Source organism: Salvelinus alpinus, chromosome 15 (assembly GCF_045679555.1).
Source record: "Salvelinus alpinus chromosome 15, SLU_Salpinus.1, whole genome shotgun sequence".
Lineage (NCBI taxonomy): Eukaryota > Metazoa > Chordata > Actinopteri > Salmoniformes > Salmonidae > Salvelinus > Salvelinus alpinus.
The window spans coordinates 10,492,020-10,506,260 of NC_092100.1; the positions used below are offsets into that span (position 1 = coordinate 10,492,020).

Here is a 14,241-nt window from a genome sequence, read left to right on the forward strand (position 1 = left end):
CGGAGCCTGTTCTGGCATGATCCGGCTCAAATTAAGCACTGATTTGAAGTACCTAGGCCTCTACCTGCTGAGTATAAAGATTATTCAACTAGATTCAGTGGGCTTGTCATTCACACAGTACTGATGAAAAATCAAGTACATTTGATCTAAATGTGGGTATACGAGGACATCTAGTGGTTACCGTTTTTTTTGTTTAATCCATGCCAGCTATGCCCTAGCATGCGATGCCATATATTTGACGCAGGCATTTATTTTTCAACATGTATAGTCATTGACTGGAACAAAATATAATTGTATGAGCTATGCATCTGTGTACCGGCGTTGTTGTACCCCTCTACTATCTAGCTTGGTGGGGCGATCTTATTCTGCATGTCTTCTTCACTTAGATACAATGTGTCGTCATGCATTTGTGCGTGCACGCTGTTAACGGTCATATCTGTCTTGCTAGCTAATTTAGCTAACTCATCAACCAGTATTTTATACGCTATTTCTGCACGATAGCACTTATTAAAGCCTTGAAACTCATAGGGACCTCACTGTCACCACTAGACATCTAGCTAGCCCTTATTTGCCAGCAGGGTTGCATCGGTTTCCATTGGACTTGACAGTTTGTTAGGCTGGCTAATGGGTAGCTAATTCCCTAACGCGAACTGCTTATCATGTAGCAGCCTATGCTGACTAGCATCGCTAGCAACTAGCTAACGTCGATAACCTTTAGTCGTGGGTCCACAAATTCAAACAAATGGTACTGAACTGATGACAAAATCATGTTTCTAAATTGTAGTGGCTATTTATGTTTTGTTTATTTGTTTTTTGCTGAATGACATTGCGAATATAATCCATTTTTGTCACTTAACTACCGGTATGTATCTAATCTGGTTTCGGCATGAGAAAAGTATTAATCCCAAATTCCCGCGAGAATTTGCGCACTAACGGATACTGGGCAATAGAAATCAGAGATCCGGTCACGAATGCGGAGCCACTCCCGAAAATAACAAGGCGTTTGTGACACTTTCATGCGTTCCAATTTTGTCATAATTGTCTGTAGGTTCTAAATTGTCTATCAGCTTGGCTGTCCTTCAGAAAGTAGCTGATTCTTGTACTCTACAGCGGTATTTTCCTACAGTTAATAATAATACTAGCAACAAAACAGATTTAATTCCTTAAAACGATATTGCCAGATGGAAGAAAATAATAAGGTAGGCCTAAACTGTAATAAGATATACCTTAAAGACTGCTTGTGTTTGATCCTGAATCCAGTTGCCCCTCTTGTACTGGGATAAAACAATAGGGAACCCATGAACCTTATGGAGGCGTGCATGTGTTTTGCAGACACACCTGGGTTCTAGACTGGCTGAGGTAAACATTTTAGGAAAGCCTGGGTTTTTAAATCCCGGTGAAAGCAGATATGACAAGGTTTGTCAATGTCATGTTGCCCCCCTATTTAGATGAAACTAGCGAAAAGGATAATTTTGCTTCTCTTAATCCACATTTTCTAGGAAAAAAACATGTTCATGCTTTAGGGCTGGTGGGCTGCATACATATTGGTCAAATGTAAAGTGTGTGTGGGGGAGGGGAGGGGGGGTGGTAGTGGATAAAATGGGGTATAGGCCTACACTGTTTTCAACCTCTAAACTCTGGATGTTTACTAACTTTGGGAAGTTGGAAACACAAGCATCTTAATATAAAATAGGTAGAATTTGTACCTTTGAAACAATGTCAGATTTTCAACATTATATACACTTTCAGAAAAAAAACAATAGGCTGGGCAGCACCTCAGCCCGGGATCGAACCCCATCCAGGGTTTTAACCACACCCAGCCCTGCTTAGCTTTGATATGTCACTGACTACTACCAATATGCTATTGTGAGAATTATTATTGAGAGATCTCTTAATAACAAAATATATTCAGTGTTAATATCGAAGTCATTCCAAGGGGCAGGTTTGACAAAGCAAATGAGATGTAACCATACTTTGTAAAAGCCTATATAGCATTTGCAAAGTCATCAACAGCTATTGTTTCAATTCAACCCAGAGTTCAACTAATAGACAATGCATACAGTATAGGCCTAGTGTCTCAAGCTTTGGTTGATTTCAAATTGAATCTTCAAGTTAATCATTAACATTTTGGATTCACGTCTCCATCTCAACCAAAAATCTAAGTTAAAGAATAGGACTAAATCAAATCAAACTTGATTTAAAGTGCATTTAAAGTTTGATTTGATTTAATTTAGTCCTGTTCTTTAACTTAGATTTTTGGTTGAGATGGAGACGTGAATCTAACATGTAAATGATTACATTTTTAGACAAACTGGAATTAAAGCCATACTAAGTCAGTGGCACAGAAGGAACTATCCAAGCAGAAGATACTTCTCCTTCAAATGTTGATATTTGGTTTCGTTGTCAACCAAACACAATTCAATATTACTTTAGTAATACAGTAGATAGGCTGAACTTTAGGCTAACTTACAAACTAATGGAACAGTATTTATTCAACCTTAAAATGAGTAACACATTTTGACAAAGCGTGCATGTTCAAGGTAGTGACATGTGTAACTCTGTGTTGTTGTTTTTTGTCGCACTGCTTTGCTTCATCTTGGCCAGGTCGCAGTTGTAAATGAGAACTTGTTCTCAACTGGCCTACCTGGTTAAATAAAGGTGAAAAAAAAGAACAAAAAAAAATTGCATTCTAAGGTCGCAGATCGGTGGAAATCTTCCCAATTGCTCTAATAATCTGTGCAGAATCTCAAACAGCATTGATCACTTGCACCATGCTCTTTTAATGTAATCTCAACTACAATCCAGGTCATTTGGTTGTACTATTAGATAAAGCACATTGATAACACATTTAAGTTGTTGTATGAATACAAAATATCTGACATTGTATTCCCATTTGAACTTTGTTGTGCTTTTAAATGGTTCAAAGCGCTGTGATAACACATTTAGATGATAAACCAGAAATCAGACATTGTTTTTCCATTGGAATTTGGTTGTGCTTTTAGATGGTTGAACGCATAGTGATAACACATTGTTTAATTCCCAAACTTCTCATTATCTTTTTGAGTGGATGAATAAAGGTTAAAATCTCATTGATCAACATCTCAACCAAATATTACCCAAATTTCCACATTGAAATGACATGGTGTGCCCAGTGGGATGTGTCTACATTGCTGAGGCTTGTTTACTCATTGACTTCAAGTAGAGCGTTGTTGGTTAATCTGAATAAAAGCCTAATAAAATTGTCCCACCCCCCCAGCTTGGGCAGCACTGCTACACTGCTTTTTTATAGTGACAAAGTGTTTGTGACACGTGCATGTGTTCCAATGATGTCATAATTATCTGGAGGTTCCATGTTGTCTATCAGCTTGGCTGTCCTTCAGAAAGCAGCTAATATTTGTACTCCACAGATGTATTTTCATGCAGCTAATAATACCAGCAGAACTAAGGTAATTGATCGGATCCATCAACATAACCCACTGGGCACAGACGTCAGTTTAACATCTGGTTTTGATTTAAAGTTTGGTTGTTGATTCAATGTAAAATTAACAAAACGTTTCACCATGTCACTGGATTTAGGTTAAAAGTTGGGTGAAGAAAAGTCTAAATGCCTTTCAAGTTGATTACTTTATGCAAATGCAATTAGTTTTCTACGTTGATTAAATATCATCACATAGCTTTTTGGGGGTTGAAATGATGTGGAAACAACGTTGATTCAACCAGTTTTTGCCCAGTGGGAAATGGTTCAGTTCACATACAGTCACTTTGTTTCAGCTTGAGAGATCATCCCGGACTTTGCCCCCTCTGCTGTAGCTGAGACGTCCCTGGAAGACATAGTCTTATTGTTCTATGATGTTTCTGACACTGAGACAGTCAGGTAAGGCCACTCACACTCTGTCCAGTTAGATTGTTGTGTGGAGATTAAGAGAGAGAGACTAATAATAGAGAACTTGTTATGGGGCAGGTCAGGCATCATTCTTGGAGTCATTTGTAGGGTCAAGTCCCCAGCAGATCTATTTGAACCCCTCATTATTTGTGGCCATGTATTAACTACTAAGTGAGTCTTTGACATGAAGACAGTGGTTAGATTCTGCCATTGGGATTGCTCTGATGTTGTTTCCATTCTCTCCTGGTTATGACCATAGAGCCTTGTCCCAGTCTCTAGACCTGCCTGTCTGTGTGGTGGATGACCTCCTGCCTTCTGAAACTGTCAATGAGATGGTAAGTTGACCTTTTGAGTTGACCGTCATTTCATATTTCAACATTAATTCAATAAAATGTTATAGTGATGCTATCATTGGAAATGTTGAAGTACCACAACCATCTCTGTTGTGTTGCAGTTGTTTAATTGGTCCAACGTTGCCAATGCTCCTCCACTCTTTAACAGTTAATCATTATTTCAGTATGATATTTGTTGTATATTAAGGTTGATTATTTGCAATATAATTACATTTCTACCAGGAGCAGAGCAATTCTGCCAGGAGCAGAGCAACCTCAGTGATGGAAACCACAGAAGAGGGGAAGCTCAACAGTGTGGAAGATCTGACACTTATGGACTTCCTTCAAAACCTAACTGAGAAGTATGTTCTGTTTTCTTTGGTACTATCACTCCTTCAAGGAAATAGGATCAAATTAGAAACTGATTCATTGGAGAGAATTTTTTTTTCAGTGATAGAAAAGTTGTCACATTGCAATTTTGCCAAAACAACTGACACAAAGCAAGTATAACTTCACCGTCAGGCAAATATTTAAATAAAAACAATTCTGCCACGCATCCTGATATGACAACATTTCTAAGGCATCCTGATATGACAACATTTCTAAGGCATCCTGATATGACAACATTTCTAAGGCATCCTGATATGACAACATTTCTAAGGCATCCTGATATGACAACATTTCTAAGACATCCTGATATGACAACATTTCTAAGGCATCCTGATATGACAACATTTCTAAGGCATCCTGATATGACAACATTTCTAAGACATCCTGATATGACAACATTTATAACAATATTGTTTTCAGGCAATGGAGGGGGATTCGTGAGGGCATGTTTGACCCGGTAAGATCATGTTACTGACAATTTAATCAGATTACCATGAAAACTCTGCCTAATGTTTAACCTTGTTCATAAGCTTTTGAAAGATGCACTATGCAACATTTTAAAACACTTGTTCTGTTTCTGGAATACAGCTGACAAAACAACAGCTTGCCGGCTTGTGTCTGAGGATTGACCAGTTTTTATCGGACAAGCTGATGCAGATCATCATCCCAGGTCTTTACGAACTACTGGGCATCCAAGATGCTGCCTCCTCTCAATTGTCACAGAGATCTCTCACGGCGTCACTCACCAGCCTGTTAGACGATAAGGTTAACACCAAGTCCCGCGTGAGATTTACTGAGGCTGGTGTACCTAAGAGGCCAGGCAGTCGAAAGTCTTACAATAGCTTTCGCATCCCGACTCCCTACCCTTCCTCCAACTGTATGGAGCAAAAAGAGGAAGAAGAGCAGGAATCACAACAACTTAAGTTCAAGGAGTTTTACCTGACTAAGGAGATGGGCAGTCTGGGCAGTGGAAGCTACCTGCCCAAGGGGGCCATGAGGTATGTTCTTAAAGGGAAATTTAACAACTTCATATTCATCTCCAGCATCACCATATGTGGAAATTACACATTTCCCTGCTTTGTAGTAAAAAAAGATAGAGGAACGTAACTGTTTCCAATAGTGCTGAGAGATTAGTGCTTTTTGAGGTTGATTTGGTTTCGATTCAAATATTTAAAAAATAATCACGGTTTTCAATTTCAATATTTATTTTTTTATATTGAATGCACTATGGATTATGTGGGTTGAATGCTGTAACAACACAGAATAAAACTATTAATAAAAGTCCCATTTGGGTAGTGACTGCCCATTACTGCTTATCACTTATTAACCATCATTTACTTTCTCATATAAAATATTTATTTGATGACTTTATTATTTCATTTCAAGTCATCAACTCATCTCTATAGAGCTGCTGCCTATGCTGTCTGACAAAATCACTATTTTAGTAGTTCTTCTAAGTAAATAAGGCATACTTTTATGACTGCTGAATACCAAGTATCAATCACTTAGATCATGTATTTCCAGGTAGAGAAACCTCGCAAAGCAACTGCTTTTTATCGCTCTCATGCATTCTCTCGTCTCTCCGTCTCAGTCAATGAGGTCTCCGTATCTGCTCCACACAGAGTGGACAAATAAGCGGGCGTGCAATGGATTATGGGAATGAATGACCATATTTTCTGTTCTAAACTATGTAGAATATTGGCCTGTTGGAAACTACAACTCCCTACTACATTGCATAGTTCGTGCTTGATCTGATTTATCTCTACAGAAACTGAGCATCGAGCTCACAGAAGAAGAAAAAAATTAAATATATGGAATTCAAATAATTGAGCCGACGTCGGTCAATTATTTGTTTAAAAACCGAAAAATAACAAAAATGTTGGTTAAATGCTCAGCTCTAGATTCTAATGACATCATCAGTGTGCATCGTGTGATTTTAACCAATTATGAGTAGGCATAGCCTACTAATTGGTTGATGATGTCATAGAAAACACTTATCTTCCTCTTTCTTTTGTACTACAAAACATAGAAATGCCAATTTTTCACATATGCTGATGTTGGGGTGGTGCTGGAGATGATGAATATGAAGTTGAAACATTTAGACATTTCCCTTTAACATTTCTTCAAACTGCCTGGTATTTACGATTGTCCTTGAAGTTATTAGAAGTTACAGTATTTGAAGTTTATAGCAATTTGGATTTTGCAGAGGATAGATATTGCCAGGATAGATAGATATCTACAGGCCAGTTTCAATACAAATTACTTTTACAAAAAACATTTTATTGGGCTTTAGAAATTAAGCAGTTAGGCTGACATCACACTAAGGTTTTTTCTCAGAGAAACAGCAGTGTTTTCCTCATTGTTTTCAATGGTGCAGATGTATTTGACACACTGAACGTGCATCACAGCCTTACATATTATTTGTTTGACTTTGATGATATCTGTTTTTTGTTCAAGGTCTCAAACCTCTCTGTCTGAGGTGCAGAAGAAAACAACCAACTCTGAGTCTCTACATGTCCTTTTAGGTCTCTCAGAGGACACCCTCGTCACCTGTGTGCAGGACAGCCTGCAAGGTTCTCTCTCCAAACTTGCATGCATGTCCGATTCTCCATCTGGAAGTGCAGGCTCTATGATGCTAATCCCTGCTGTAATGGCAGAGTTGGCTAAAGATGTCAAGTCGGCCGTATCACTGGTCGTTAAGAGTGCCTCCGCAAGTCAAACCTCTCTAGTGACATCTGGAAGAAGGGGAGACTCGGAGACCAAGGTGACTGAAAGCATGGTGAGAGAGCTGGCTGCTAAACTTGAAAAAGTTGACCAAGAGAGCAAGAGTCTAACAGGGCAAGTCATGACCACCATCTCTGACACAAAGGTGGCTTTTGTTGACGAGAACGAACAGAGTTTGCTGGAAGTTCTGAAGGACAAGATCACGTTTTTGGCATCGCATGTTGGCTTCATTGACGATCTTGATGCCCTGATAAGGAAATACGAGAGCAGCTACAATATTAGTGAATCTGGTTCCTCCTGCACGCTCACATCTAAGAGCATCCAAAAACTCTCCAGCCGGCAGTTTCTAACATCAGCAATGCAAGCAGTGAGTGGAGTTCTTGCCAAAAAAGTCAGTAGTTTGAGCTTTCCTAGTTCAGTCGTTCAGTCTGAGTTAACAGGTGCTGTATCAGGTCAAACATTGTCTGGCATTGTAAAGACAGAGTCAATTCACCCAGTGGGCTCAGCAGCGTCAGTAGTTGTTAAGACTTTCGTGTCAGATATGAAGTCCTTGGCTGAATCTGAAGAGAGTCCGCAACAGAAGAGTGCCTGGTCTGCTGCTGCTCATATCTACCACAGCATCCAAAACAACTTGAAAGATTATTTCGGCAAGCTTCAGCGATGTGCCTTAAAGAGCATTGTCACATCTGATGACAACATCACAAATGCTGAGTTTAAGGAGACAGTTCCACTTCCTTGCTTAGACATGAAATATAGGCCCAGTAAGAGTGAGCCTCAGTTGCCAGAGTCCACTGGTGAAGTTACTTTACAAAGAGGCCTAAGTGAGAGCTCAAAACTTATTTGGGCACAAACTGACTCAGAAGAAAGCAAGCTCCTTCTGACAACTTGCACCAAAGAAGTCATCTCAGAGCTTCTGGTCTTGTACAACACTGAGATGTCAAAGGAGGACCCCCTGTACACTGTTGGAGAAAAAGGATCAGACTTCTCTATTGAGAGACAACAATTTGTAGAAGGTGTTCTGGCTCAGCTTGGGGATATCTCCCATTCCAGGGCCTCATCATCAATAGTATGTGAGTTCCCCTCTCAAATTGAGGACAGCAGAAGTAATGCCACAGCTTCTTTGACCAGTCTGTTAAATTGCATGAAAAAACTCTCAAGTGAGGAATTCAAGAGAAACGCCACTCAAGCAGTGAGTGAGTTCCTAGTTGAAAAGTCCACCAGTAGCTTAACTAGTGCAAAGCCTGCTTATTCTGTAGCGACCAGGTCTGGTTCCATTCAAAACCGGTACACATGGTCAAAGGATATTTGTGCAGATTCTGCTGCCTTTGGCATCATTGACACATTTGTGGAAGACCTGCAGAGCTTGGCGCAACCTGCAGAAGTAGAGGAGAGAGAACCTGACCTCCAGGAAAAAGCACAAAAGCTACAGAGCAGGATCTGGTCAGCTACCACTAGTTTATATAACAATATTAAGAAGACATTAAAGGACTTCACCATTCACCAGCGGAGGTCAGACATGCTGAGCAGAATGTCCAGTCATATACCCACAGAGGACTCTGAACATCTTGGGACTAAGGAGCACATTTGTTTGGCAAGCCAGGACTTGAGGCAAGCTAGTAAGAGTGTGCCTCACTTGCCCAGTTTGAACCTTGAAGTGGCTCTACACAGGGGTGTCAGCGAGAGTTCAAAACTTCTCTGGACTGAAACAGACGAGGCTCTACTGACCAATAGTACCAAAGAGGTCATTTCAACAATCTTGACCTCATGCGAGGATCAGACATCAAATGCACCTTGCTTCTCCACAGTAGGAAAGAAAATATCTGATATGTCCCTTGAGGTCAACGTGTTGGTAGGTGGTGTTCTGTCTCAGCTGAATAACATCTCCTGGTCAAGGTCCCCAACACCATGTGAAGACATGTTTGAACGTCTCCAAGATTCTCCTGAGCGAACCTCTCCAGTAAGTCTAGATTGCAGCACGGCTGCCTCCAAAGGCATTGCATCTTCCCATAGTCTTTCAACAAAGAGCCTCCAGAAACTCTCTAGTCATGAGTTCCAAACCAAAGCTGAGAAAGGAGTGAGTGAGGTCCTCTCTAGATCATTTAACATTGTGGAGGAAGGTACAACAGATCAGTCTGTATCTACATCCACCACATCTACTGATATTATACAAACCATGGTGAAAGACCAGCAGGAGCTCACCCAGACCACCCATTCATCTGACATGGTATCTGGAACCTCCCTGCTCACCACTGGACAGGTTTCTGAGAAAAGGATCTGGTCTGTTGCTCGTAACATCTACCACAGTCTGCAAAGTAAGATTAAGGAGATTATCAGAAAAGATCTTCAAAGATCAGACACAACTCTTGATTCAATCAAAATGTTTACATATCAAAGCAGTTCTGCATCACTGAGAGCTAATCTCGGCCATCTTGAGGTCAACCAGAGCAGTGTTACATCTGGTGGAAAAGATGCCTGTGTGGACATTCCGCATAAATTACTACCTAAAACCACTGAGCTCTCAGGATCCATGCTGGAGGATATTGGCATGATCCGTTGTAGGAGTGCTGCCAGCCAAAAGACAAGAAAGCCCTCTTCTTCACGCTCCTCCATCTCTCCAACACCTACTTCAAAATCAAGGCAGTCGCAATGGCACTTTGCTTTACCCGGGACTCCCATACCCACTGAGTTTCCTGCTCAGATTGACTTTCCCATTGTAAGAAACACAATCATTGAGGACTTCATTCACACAGAGGACTTACTTCCTCTAACCTTTGTTGACAAAGTTAGGCAAGCTGCTGGGGTGGTAGTGAACATTATGGTGGAAAGTGTTGAGAACACACAGGAAAATGGACAGGGTGCTTCTCATCTTGACGACCTCCGTTCTGCTGTTAGGAAATTGAGAAAAATAATTTCCACTTGGACCATCCACATTTTCAGTCATGAATTGGTGGATAAAGTGATAGCCATTCAGGACAGCCACAGCACTCCACATGTCTTAACATTGGAAGCAGCCAAAAGTGTTTCAGACTCCATTCTTTCAAGGCTGAAATGGGGAAAGGAACAATGTGCCATATCCAAGAAGCTCTCCTCCCATCTTCTCCAGATATTTGCTGAAGAGACAGTGAAGGGCTTCCTAAAACAGTGGTCAGATGAGTATGAAAATATAAACTTTGATGTTTCAGTCCAGAACGATCCAAAGACTTCTACTTGTATGGTCATTCTTCAAATGATCACCAAAGCCACTGCTAAATGTTATTTTGAGTCCACTACCAGCGTGGCCACCAGTGACATTGTAGATGGCGTGTTTGATTTGGCAAGCGATACCATCAGCAGTACTGGAGAGCAGGTCCTCACCTTTAACACAAAGGTATAGTACACATACATCTTTCATGAATAACACTGCTGTTGACCTTTATGAGATATATGATTCTTTGGGTCATGGCATTGCACTGCTTCTTTGCAATTGATATGCTGTACTTTAAGATATCGAACATTTTCCAGTTTGTTTTACTGTGCCTTTTCCCACCAACCAGGGTTCCAAGAAAGTTAGTAAGAACCTCTGTCCTCAAGAGTCTCTGGAGTACCAGCCTCAGAACACTTCCCCTACTGTGTACTTTACAGGTAAGCCCTGCTGTTGTTTAGGCTGCTGCTCAGTCAAGACTAAGATATTATTACTTTACCGTTCCACTAATTCATTTGGAAAGACATTGTACTCTCCTCTGAGTTGTTACCTATGACATACTGTACTGCGGGCTGGGTGGTAGCCTAGTGGGTTAAGAGGTTGGGCCAGTAACCGATAGGTTGCTGGTTCAGAATCCCTGAGCTCACTATGCAAAATCTGTCAATGTGCTCTTGAGCAAGGCACGTAATCCTAATTGCTTCTGTAAGTCGCTCTGGATAAGAGCGTCTGCTAAATGACAAAAAATGTAAATTGATGACATACTGGATGGTCTTTCTTTGCAGAGTCGATGACAAATTCTCATGGCTTCTTTGCTCCAGAGGGAAATTATGATATTGCATCGTCCTTCCCACTTGAAGAGAAGAGTCGCAAACCCTCCCTTTTCACCAGATTGTGTAGAGCCATCACGAAAGGCTTTTCCAGCCCATTCAAATCTTCAAGGAAAAGCAAATTATTTCATTAAATTCCTCATTAAAACAACAAGAGCATTCATTTGTTCAAATCAAAATCGAATCGTATTGGTCACATACGCCGAAAACAACAGGTGTAGACTTTACTGTGAGATGCTTTATTTCGAGCCCATTCCCAACAATGAAGAGTTAAAAAGTAAGAAAATATTTTCTAAATAGTAACACAATAACAAGGCTATATACAAGGAGTACCAGTACCGAGTCAATGTGCATGGGTCCGAGGTAGTTGAGGTAATACAGAATGTACATGTAGGTAAGGGTAAAAGTGACTAGGCAATCAGGATAGATAATAAACACAGTAGCAGCAGCTAGTGTGAAAGTCGGTCAGTGTCACAGTGAATGTGTGGGTAGAGTGTAGTGAGTGTGCATCGAGCCAATTCAAGAGAGTCAGTGGAAAACAATTAGAAAAATACATCAATAACAAAGGGGTTCAATGCAAATAGTGCAGGTAGCCATTTAATTAACGTTAAACAGTCTTATGGCTTGCGGGTAGAAGCTGTTAAGGAGCCTTTTGTCCCAGACTTGGTGCTCCCGTATCGCTTGCCGTGTGGTAGCAAAGTGAACAGTCTATGACTTTGGGTGGTTGGAGCCTTTTGCCAATCATTTACATATCACTTACTTGATTTTTATTTTATTTGATGTCATATTGTAAAAGTATGTATCTGTTCTGCTGAAAATATGATTTTGAAAACAATGAATGTCTACAAGTGCTTCATAAAACAGTTATATTTATTTTTGTATTTTCAAAAGACAGCAAATAGCCAATCAAATATCAACATAAGTGAAATGAAAGACAGATTTAATTTTCAGTGAATAATTGTCTTGTCCAGTGAGCAACTCAATGACTGTCACGCCCTGGCCTTAGTATTATTTGTTTTCTTTATTATTTTAGTTAGGTCAGGGTGTGACATGGGGTATGTGTGTGTTTTGGGTGATTATATGGTATAGGGGGTGTTGGTTGTAGTGTATGGGTTTGTGTTGAGTGTATGTGTCTAGGTATGTCTATGGTTGAGTGTAGGTGTTTAGGAAAGTCTATGGTTGCCTGATTTGGTTCTCAATCAGAGACAGCTGGTTATTGTTGTCTCTGATTGGGAGCCATATTTAAGGTAGCCATAGGCTTTAGGTGTTTGTGGGTAATTGTCTATGTTGCATGTGTGCACTAGTTCTTTATTAGCGTCACGTTTGTTGTTTTGTTTCGTTTTCCTTCTTATAATTAAAAGAAGATGTATTTTGCACACGCTGCGCCTTGGTCATCTCTCTCTCCCTTTGACGATCGTGACAATGACATCATTAGATCACCTCCAAGAAGCATCTTCAACATTCACCTGACAACCCATTGGTTAAGGCACATACACTAACCAAGTGTTTCTTACCTATCAAGAAGTTTGAGATCAGAAGCTTCTTCAATACCCCAGAAATGGAAAGGCTTTAAGACAATCAACTGACAAGATAATGCACATACACTAACCCGGATGTTCTACTTGCCCCACTGAGTTACAGCAAAGTTATAATTTATGCATGGGTCCACGATCCACTCATAGCTCTCACAGCTATCTGACAGTTCTCAGAATACCAAGGAAGAAGTGTGTGATATTGGATTTTGTATCCTTCCCACTCCAAGTGATTGGGAGTCCCGTAGGGTGCAGCATAATTGGCCCAGCGTCGTCCGGGTTTGGCCATCATTGTAAATAAGAATTTGTTCTTAACTGACTTGTCTAGTGAAATAAAGGTGAAATAAAAATAAACTATTTAAGTTGTCTGCTATGTTGCTGTGTAAATCCACACACTGCAGGGGAATGATGACACATGCTGTGCTAACACATAATTACAGTAGTTGTCAGTTTTGTAACGTAAATAAAGAGTTTGTCAAATACTCTATGTGAAATTATTTTCCCATAATGCCATTATTTCATGTCTTTTGTGGTATTTTTTTTCTCCCAAAATAGCATATTTTCCCCCTTATGTAACAGATGTATTATTTTGACACTGCACAGACTCATTTATATAAGCAATTATAATCCATATCACCGGGGGCAAACTACCTGCCCTCCAGGACACCTACACCACCCGATGTCACAGGAAGGCCATAAAGATCATCAAGGACAACAACCACCCGAGCCACTGCCTGTTCACCCCGCTATCATCCAGAAGGTGAGGTCAGTACAGGTGCATCAAAGCAGAGATCGAGAGACTGAAAAACAGCTTCTATCTCAAGGCCATCAGACTGTTAAACAGCCACCACTAACATTGAGTGGCTGCTGCCATACATGTAAAAAATATTATCACTAGCCACATTAAACAATGCCACTTAATATAATGTTTACATACCCTACATTACTCATCTCATATGTATATACTGTACTCGATACCATCTACTGCATCTTGCCTATGCCGTTCTGTACCATCACTCATTCATATATCTTTATGTACATATTCTTCATCCCTTTACACTTGTGTGTATAAGGTAGCTGTTGTGAAATTGTTAGGTTAGATTACTCGTTGGTTATTACTGCATTGTCAGAACTAGAAGCACAAGCATTTCGCTACACTCGCATTAACATCTGCTAACCATGTGTATGTGACAAATAAAATTTGATTTGATTTGAGTTCAAATCGCTCTCCTGAACCCGAGTCCTGCTCTCCTGAACCCGAGTCCTGCTCTCCTGAACCCGAGACCTGCTCTCCTGAAACCGAGTCCTACTCTTCTGAACACTCCAGTATTTTATTTGAAGCTTTTATGTCGGTATACTTATTCATAGTTGC

The 14,241-nt window shown here is 40.3% G+C and overlaps 1 protein-coding gene and 1 long non-coding RNA gene across 2 annotated transcripts; both read left to right on the forward strand.

Annotated features, from left to right (window-relative positions):
* Positions 1 to 986: 986 nt before the first annotated feature.
* LOC139539253 (uncharacterized) lies at positions 987 to 4,207 on the forward strand. Its single transcript, XR_011667896.1, has 3 exons — positions 987 to 1,199; positions 3,772 to 3,874; positions 4,143 to 4,207. It is a non-coding gene; the product is annotated as an uncharacterized lncRNA (long non-coding RNA).
* A 234-nt stretch (positions 4,208 to 4,441) lies between these two features.
* On the forward strand, positions 4,442 to 12,713 carry LOC139539476 (serine-rich adhesin for platelets-like). The gene is made up of 6 exons (XM_071342455.1): positions 4,442 to 4,577; positions 5,026 to 5,062; positions 5,194 to 5,603; positions 7,063 to 10,696; positions 10,863 to 10,950; positions 11,293 to 12,713. Exons 1-6 carry the CDS (start codon positions 4,498 to 4,500, stop codon positions 11,469 to 11,471), a joined length of 4,428 nt encoding a protein of 1,475 aa, XP_071198556.1. The 5' UTR covers positions 4,442 to 4,497; the 3' UTR covers positions 11,472 to 12,713.
* Positions 12,714 to 14,241: the final 1,528 nt, after the last annotated feature.